This window comes from Salmo salar, chromosome 16 (assembly GCF_965601325.2).
Source record: "Salmo salar chromosome 16, fSalSal1, whole genome shotgun sequence".
NCBI classification, from domain to species: Eukaryota; Metazoa; Chordata; class Actinopteri; order Salmoniformes; family Salmonidae; genus Salmo; species Salmo salar.
This window is the reverse complement of record NC_138306.1, coordinates 44,688,091-44,697,209: the sequence shown is the minus strand read 5'-3', so window position 1 is coordinate 44,697,209 and position 9,119 is coordinate 44,688,091. Positions and strand designations below refer to the sequence as shown.

The 9,119-nt window shown below is 39.7% G+C and overlaps 1 protein-coding gene across 1 annotated transcript; it reads right to left on the bottom strand.

The window, feature by feature from the left end:
- Window positions 1-3,081: 3,081 nt before the first annotated feature.
- Window positions 3,082-9,112, bottom strand: LOC106573908 (pyroglutamyl-peptidase 1). The gene is made up of 5 exons (XM_014149359.3): window positions 8,941-9,112; window positions 6,244-6,296; window positions 5,454-5,570; window positions 5,099-5,331; window positions 3,082-3,462 (listed from the first exon to the last, which is right to left on the bottom strand). Exons 1-5 carry the CDS (start codon window positions 8,972-8,974, stop codon window positions 3,270-3,272), a joined length of 630 nt encoding a protein of 209 aa, XP_014004834.1. The 5' UTR covers window positions 8,975-9,112; the 3' UTR covers window positions 3,082-3,269.
- Window positions 9,113-9,119: the final 7 nt, after the last annotated feature.

Here is a 9,119-nt window from a genome sequence, read left to right as displayed (position 1 = left end):
AGGCATACACATTGAGACAGCAGATAATTTATAGGCTGGTATAGGTGTTGGGCATACTGGGATCGATGTATGTACTATGTTTATTTCTAAATAGTAACCTAGTGGATATTCTGTGTTCCCTTTCCATAACACAAGGCACAGGTCAGAAGAGGATCGTAAAGGAAATTGCCCACCTCAACAAGCACTTAGGGACATAAATGCTTTCACATCTTTGAGTAAAGTAATTACAGTTGGTAAGCTCTCTCACAATGACAATTCCCTGATGACTCATGCTTTTTATCATACACATTTTACTCATATGTAATAACCAGGTAATTACTGGCATGTGACAGTGTGGAGGAACAGGTAAACAAAAACACAAAGATGAATCTCCATAGAGTCCATGAATGCTACCACTTAGTTTATAAAACATACTGTATTTTGGGCAACAACAAAATATTGTGTATGACAGTTGTTCTGGGAAGAAGATACTATTAATCTGGATCAGCTACAAGTTATTATGTGGCTGTACCACTAGAGGATTACATGGCTTTTGAAATTTACAGTACCAGTCAAAAGTTTGGACACACCTACTCATTCAAGGTAAAAAAAAGTATACTATTTTCTACATTGTAGAATAATAGTGAAGACATCAACACTATGAAATAACACACATGGAATCATGTAGTAACCAAAAAAGTAACCAACAAATCATGTAGTAAGCAACAAATCAAAATATATTTTACATTTGAGATTATTCAAAGTAGCCACCCTTTGCATTGATGACACCCTCGGCATTCTCTCAACCAGCTTCATGAGGAATGCTTTTCCAACAGTCTTGAAGGAGTTCCCACATATGCTGAGCACTTATTTGGCTGCTTTTCCTTCACTCTGTGGTCCAACTCAGCCCAGACCATCTCAATTGGGTTGAGATCAGGTGATTGTGGAGGCCAGGTCATCTGATGCACCACTCAATCACTCTCCTTATTGGTCAAATTGCCCTTACACAGCCTGGGGGTGTGTTTTAGGTCATTGTCCTGTTGAAAAACAAATGATAGACCCACTAAGCGCAAACCAGATGGGATGGTGTATCGCTACAGATTGCTGTGGTAGCCATTGCTCGTATTTCTTGGCCCAAGCAAGTCTTCTTCTTATTGGTGTCTTTTAGTAGTGGTTTCTTTGCAGCAATTCGACCATGAAGGCCTGATTCACACAATCTCCTCTGAACAGTTGTGTCTGTTACTTGACACAACTGTGAAGCATTTATTTGGGCTGCAATTTCTGAGGCTTGTAACTCTAATGAACTTATCCTCTGCAGCAGAGGTAACTCTGGGTCTTCCTTTCCTGTGGCGGTCCTCATGAGAGCCATTTTCATCATAGCGCTTGATGGTTTTCGCGACCGCACTTGAAGAATTTTCAAAGTTCTTGAAATTTTCCGGATTGACTGACCTTCATGTCTTAATGTAATTATGGAATTCTCTTAGCTTATTTGAGCTGTTCTTGCCTTAATATGGACTTGGTATTTTACCAAATAGGGCTATCTTCTGTATACTACCCCTACCTTGTCACAACACAACTGATTGACTCAAACGCACTAAGGAAAGAAATTCCACAAATTAACTTTTAACAAGGCACACCTGTAAATTGAAATACATTCCAGGTGACTACTTCATGAAGCTGCTTGAGAGAATGACAACTGTGCAAAGCTGTCATCAAGGCAAAGGGTGGCTACTTTGAAGAATCTCAAATATAAAATATATTTTGATTTGTTTAACACTTTTTTAGTTACTACATGATTCCATGTGTTATTTCATAGTTTTGATGTCTTCACTGTAATTCTACAATGTAGAAAATAGTAAAAATAAAGAAAAACCTTGGAACGAGTAGGTGTGTCCAAACTTTTGACTGGTCCTGCATATACACAACACTGGAATAACCCATAATGGGAGATAACAGAAAACAAATACTGTGTTATTTATGACAAATAAAAACATGAGCAAAATTAAACCTCACCGATGTTCATAAAGTTGAAACATCCAAAATAATTAGATAAAGTCAAAATGAAAGTGCTATAGAAATGCAAGTACAGGGTCCAATTCTCACCAGGCTGCCTACATCCTGTGCACCAGTACAGTAAAAGGCTGTGATAAGCATACTGATCTGATGAAGTTCATTGAACTAATGCTGTATCTGTCAAACAATACCAAACAGCTACCAGTCAAAATTGGGCAAACAGACAAAAAAATATTTGATACAACCAACCCGTTCCTTGATACCTTAGTAAAAGAAGGCAAATTTACAACTACTTATAAAGAAAATAGACTCAAGAAACAATAAGTTATCAACTATCTGAAATTATTATCATAATTTTTTTAACAAAAAACGACAAACAAAGATGTTCAGATAACGAACGGGGGAAATATGCAAAAACAATGTGAATTTCTCTTTAAATAATGCTTTACAGAAAATGTTTCAGGTACATTCAGAACATATAAATCCAGCTAAACACCTTATGAAAGCACCATTTCATAATATACATAAATCCAGGAAGTACTAGCATGACTTAAGTAGTACCAACAAGTGGATGCCTCAGACTTCAATGAAAAGTCTGGTAAGAAAAACAACTCTTCAAGATGATGATTAACAACCAAAGGCAGAAATTCCCCATAAAATAACTAAAAGGAAAAAGGAAAGACCCCAATAAATAATGTGGAACTTGTACAGTGAGTTGATGTAGAAAAGGGCTTTTCTATACACTGTTTCTGATATTACAGTGAAAGTATGGATAAAGAGCCAAAACCATGAAACCATGAAAACAGATTAAAAAAGATTAGCACTCTTAACACAAGCAGGTGGCTGGCTCCCTTCTGTCAATTCCTGTAATTCCAGTTCAATTCCCCAGAACACGGAAGCAACTCTTGCTATCTAGACAGGATGTGGAGAAAGCTCAAGTTACACCTAAACACTATACCTGGATCAACTCTACTCACCTCACCTCTATCCATAACTACTAAGATAAAAAAACTGCTGGGCCAGGTAAAGTGCTTGAGGCAACATCAACGAAGAACGTGAAAACATTTCTGTGGAATAAGTCAACTGGAAGTGTCTGTTTCGTTGCCATTTCCTAATTTGCACCAGAAGAGGTAATAAAACAAAACCGTTATTGGGCTATTTGTGGTTAACTGCATAATATCTCCTGTGTGTAAGGGGTAAAGGCAGTTGGCTTTCGCAGGTCACTTAGTGCACATGCTGGCAGTGGATCTTCTCTTCGGCTCGGTCTAACATGTCACTTAGTGCACGTGCTGGCAGTGGATCTTCTCTCCGGCTCTGTCTAGCATGTCCAGCATCTCTTGTATGATGGCTTGAAGGGCTCTACCCAAGTCCTCTCCACTATAAGGCTTTGCTATGGGAGGCACGTGGACGAACGCTGAGCGCCCATGGCTCAGGTACAGAGAGGTGTAGTAGGTGAAGTCACAGAGGTATCTGTCAGGAAAGACAGGAATGAAGATAATGGTTCTAATAATAATAATAATACTTTGGTGGGTGCTTATATTTATCCTATGCATGTATGAATTGAAAATGTGTTTTTTACATGTCCCAACTCTTCCTGAGACACCCTTTAAGCCAGCGGCATTCAAATTCGGGGTCTGGGGAACTGCAGCAGGGTGGCCAAAACTTAAATAAAATAAAACATGTCTTTTTTATTTTTTGGTAAACAAGAAAATCAGGAGTACAAATTATTGTAGTACAGATTATCCGTGGCCTCCAACTGCTCTTAAATGCATGTAAAACTAAATGCATGCTCTTCAACCCATCGCTGCCCAAACCTGCCTGCCGGTCCAGCATCACTACTCTGGACGATTCTGACTTAGAATATGTGGACAACTACAAATACCTAGGTGTCTGGTTAGACTGTAAACTCTCCTTCCAGACTCACATTAAGCATCTCCAATCCAAAATTAAATCTAGAATCGGCTTCCTATTTCGCAACAAAGCATCCTTCAGTCATGCTGCCAAACATACCCTCGTAAAACTGACTGTCCTACCGATCCTTGACATCGGCGATGTCATTTACAAAATAGCCTCCAACTCTCTACTCAGCAAATTGGATGCAGTCTATCACAGTGCCATCCGTTTTGTCACCAAAGCTCCATATACTACCCACCACTGCGACCTGTATGCTCTCGTTGGCTGGCCCTTGCTTCATATTCGTCGCCAAACCCACTGGCTCCAGGTCATCTATAAGTCTTTGCTAGGTAAAGCCCCGCCTTATCTCAGCTCACTGGTCACCATAGCAGCACCCACCCGTAGCACACGCTCCAGAAGGTATATTTCACTGGTCACCCCCAAAGCCAATTCCTCCTTCGGCCACCTTTCCTTACAGTTCTCTGCTGCCAATGACTGGAACGAACTGCAAAAATCAAGGAAGCTGGAGACTCATATCTCCCTCACTAGCTTTAAGCACCAGCTGTCAGAGCAGCTCACAGATCACTGCACCTGTACATCTTCTGCGCATCTATCACTCCAGTGTTTAATTGCTATATTCTAATTATTTTGCCACTATGGCCTATTTATTGCCTTACCTCCCCTGTCTGACCTCATTTGCACACATTGTATATAGACTTTTTCTATTGTATTATTGACTGTATGTTTGTTTATTCCATGTGTAACTCTGTGTTGTTGTTTGTGACGCACTGCTTTGCTTTATCTTGGCCAGGTCGCAGTTGTAAATGAGAACTTGTTCTCAACTAGCCTACCTGGTTAAATAAAGGTGAAATAAAATAAAAAATTGTATGGGACAATATACAAATGTTTTTGAGAAAGATAATTAGACATTTTTTATTTTATTGACTAAATATATTTATTGGTTTATTTTTCAGATTTTAAGGTTGTGTCATTCGATTTGGGATGGGGTCGCAAGAAATTCTTGAGGAAAAAATGGGGTCCCAGAAATTCTGGTGGAAAAAGTTTGAATACCACAGCTCTAAGCGGTGGTTCTACAGTAAGAGTTGGGAAAACGTAGACCTAAAATATTATTTGAACTACAGGTGTATGCATGCACATTGCTAACAAAATCAATGTCGCAAACACAAAAGGCACATAGCAACAGGATGTTTACCTGCCAGCATCTTTTGAGACGGACACTGCTACACCTAGGCCAGAGGCTGTCACTCTCTTGCAGACCGATTCCATGTCAATAACAGAGTCAATGCAGTCAGGACCCCCCTCAATGCAACACTGAGAATGGGGACAGAAACGGCTGTTGTCCAGACCCTTGTAGCCATGGTTACGGCCACATTTCTCCAAGGTAACGGTGGTGGCCATACCCGAGACTCCAACATGGACCACTAACTGATTCCCCATGCAGAGAAGGACACAAAACAAACTAATTCAAAAATGGTGCATATCATTTTAATATTGAATATATTACCAGCAGGAAAGGAGACAGGAGAGTCCATTTGTTGCTTTCTTACCTGGGGATGATACTGCTTCCATAATGACGGAACCAAACTCTGGACTGCCTGGTACTCGACAGGCACCTCATACACATGCAGGTCTACGTCCTTTCCCAAGCCCAGCTTTTTCAGTTCCTTATAACAAAGAAGACAGGTGATTCATATTCATAAAAGATCATAGAAATGTCTTCACATTATTACGACACTCATTGCTTTTCAAATAAATAGACGTCATCTTTACTTTGTCTATTCAGTCCATTTAAAAATGAACACAACAGAAATATGATTGGACGATATCATAAACATAAAAATTGGGAAAGGACAAATAGGAAAAGATGGAAATATCTGGAATCTGGAGGAGAGAACATTTTTAATTTTAGCACTGACTAAGGTTTGTTTGACCACAGCCTGACCCTGCCACAAAGCAGCCCTTTGTTTGCTTGTAATATCCTTATCAAGTACGTCTAGACACCCTGAAAACCAATGTCCCTATCCAATATCCCTATCCAATATCCCTATACAGCCCCACACCACCACTTCAGCCTTATAATGCTTCTCTCACACTATATGGCTAACATATGGCTACGAATATGTAGCAAGAAATTTGCTGAGTGAGATGTACTTGTCATCCCATGACAACAAATGTGTTCTACCAAACAGGCATGAACAAGGTAGGCGGTTTTGAGTTATTGTCCAGAAAATAAACGAATCCTTAACGAATCCTTATAGTTGTAGTTACTGTTTTCAGGCAGAATGCATAATCAATCTATTAAATATAGCCTATGTAAAATATGCAATATATACATACCTGGACTGCTACCCAACTGGCATTAATGGTGTGCGCTCCAAATGGCTCAAACCCTAAAAAAATATGGCAGCGTTAAAAAAAAAAACTGTTTGCAGATTTTTGTGTGTAATGTGTTCAATGTCAGGTTGGCTTCACTCAAAGTTCAATTAACTTGAGATCGTTGCTTACTTATAGGTCTACATCTGTGTTATACACATTTATACAAACATTTTATACAAACATTTGCCAGGTTTCATTGGCAATACATTTGCTTGAAGGGAAAAAAACAACTCTTCTAAGAACCTATGCTAGAAGAGCCACTCAAAAAAAAGCTAAATCCCATAAAAAGCTAGCTTTATAATGCGTTTATACACTACATGACCAAAAGTTTGTGGACAGCTGCTCGTCGAACATCTCATTCCAAAATCATGGGCATTAATATGAAGTTGGTCCCCCCTTTGCTGCTATAACAGTCCTGAATCTTCTGGGAAGGCTTTCCATTAGATGATAAAACATTGCTGTGGGGACTTGCTTCCATTCAGCCACAAGAGCATTAGTGAGGTCACTGATGTTGGCCTGGCTCGCAGACGAAGTTCCAATTCATCCCAAAGGTGTTCGATGGGGTTGAGGTTAGGGCTCTGTGCAGACCAATCAAGTTCTTCCATACTGATCTTAACAAACCATTTCTGTATGGACCTTGCTTTGTGCACAGGGGCATTGTCATGCTGAAAGAGGAAAGGGCCTTCCCCAAACTGGTGCCACAAAGTTGGAAGCACAGAATTGTCGAGAATGTCATTGTATGCTATAGCATTGAGACTTCCCTTCACTGGAACTAAGAGGCCTAGCCCGAACCATGAATCACAGCTCCAGACTTCCTCCTCCACCAAACTTTACATTGGCACTATGCATTGGAGCAGGTAGCATTCTCCTGGCATCTGCCAAACCCAGATTCGTCCGTCGAACTGCCAGATGATGAAGCATGATTCATCACTCCAGAGAACGCGTTTCCACTGCTCTAGAGTTCAATTGCGACGAGCTTTACACCACTCCAGCCGATGCTTTGCATTGTGTGTGGCTGCTGTGTGGCTGCTCGGCCATGGAAACCCATTTCATGAAGCTCCTGACGAACAGTTCTTGTGCTGACGTTGCTTCCAGAGGCAGTTTGGAACTCGGTAGTGAGAGTTGCAACCAAAGACAGACGATTTTTACACGCTATGCACTTCAGCACTCGGCGGTCCCATTCTGAGAGCTTGAATGGCCTACCACTTCGCGGCTGAGCCATTGTTGCTCCTCAATGTTTCCACTTTACAATAACAGCACTTACAGTTGACCGGGGCAGCTCTAGCATGGCAGAAACTTGACGAACTGACTTGTTGGAAAGGTGGCATCCTATGACGGTGCCACGTTGAAATTCACTGAGCTCATCATTCTACAGCCAATGTTTGTCTATGGATATTGCATTGTGTGGCTGAAATAGCCGGATCAACTAATTTGAAGGGGTGTCCACATACTTTTGTATATACAGTATAGTGTATGTGGTGGTGTAAAGTACTGAAGTAAAAATACTTTAAAGTACTACCTATGTAGTTTTTTGGGGTATCTTTCCTTTACTATTTATATTTTTTACAATTTTTACTTTACTTTACTACATTCCCCCCCAAAATATTGTTATTTTTACTCCATACATTTTACCTGACAAACAAAAGTACTTGTTACATTTTGAATGCTTAGCGGTACAGGAAAATGATCAAATTCAAACACTTATCAAAAGAACACTTGGTCATTCCTACTGCCTCTGCATATTTTGTAAATAATGTCCAAGTGTTGGAGTGTGCCCCTGGCTATCAGTAAATTAAAAACAAGAAAATGTTGCCTTCTGCTTCACTTAATATAAGGAATTTTAAATGATTTATACTTTTACTTTTGATACTTAAGTATATTTTAGCAATTACATTTAATTTTGATACTTAGGTATATTTAAAACCAAATACTTTTAGAGTTTTACTTGAGTAACTTTCTATTAGGGTTTCTATACTTTTAATCAAGTATGACAATATTGAGTACTTTTTCCACCACTGAGTGTATGTGTGATTGTGGCTGCAGTAACGTTGAGACACCACTCTGAATCCCTATGGGATTAATGGGCTGGTCTGTTGTTCCCTTGGAGACCAAGGGATCTGTCTGTCTGACATGGGGGTGAAAAGGAGCAAGCGAGGGTCGGCAGCTGGCCAATTGTCTTTTGTGAAGCCCTCTGTTCCCAGGCAATCTACATATATTTTATCGGGCTATCCCGTCTTCAACTGGCCTTTGTGTCTGGGAGACAGAAGAAATACAGTATGACTATAAAGCTTTACTAGTTTCAAAATTCTGTTTAAGACTGCAACAGTATGTAAAACAAATGTTTTTTGAAACTAGAATTTGATTTAGTAAAACACAAGGAACACATGCAAAATGGGTCAAATAGACTCATTATTGCATGTCTGGAGGTCTGAAATATTACAACTTTCATATTATTCTGCAACATACAGTAGGTCAGGGTATACCTTGACACGTTCCTAACATTATACAATAGTGCAATTATGTCTAGTATGTTCAGTTATTCATAGGCCTGTTTTTATTTTTCGAATACAAGAAACACATGATTCATGTGTCGAGCTTGACTGAAAAGACAAACTAGAAACTACGTACAGTCGAGCAAGTAGAGGAAAACCCACCAACCTGTTACAACAACATTCCGCTTACTATTGTCCATATTCTTCGTATCTGTAGAGAATGTTTTCGATTGTTATTCTACATTTAACAAAGAACGCAGCTTTCCTGTCTCCGATTTTGCTGTCCTTCCAAAGCAGTCATCTATTTCTCGAGCTGCTTTTCGCGTTTTGTTTTTCTCGCTGAGT

Excerpts from the sequence above, each read along its gene's own strand:
- LOC106573908 (XM_014149359.3), bottom strand. The coding sequence starts at position 8,974 with ATGGACAATAGTAAGCGGAATGTTGTTGTAACAG. Across the intron at positions 5,571-6,243 it reads CCAGTTGGGTAGCAGTCCAG|GAACTGAAAAAGCTGGGCTT; the intron begins GTATGTATATAT and ends CTTTGTTATAAG. Across the intron at positions 5,332-5,453 it reads GGAAGCAGTATCATCCCCAG|TTAGTGGTCCATGTTGGAGT; the intron begins GTAAGAAAGCAA and ends ATGGGGAATCAG.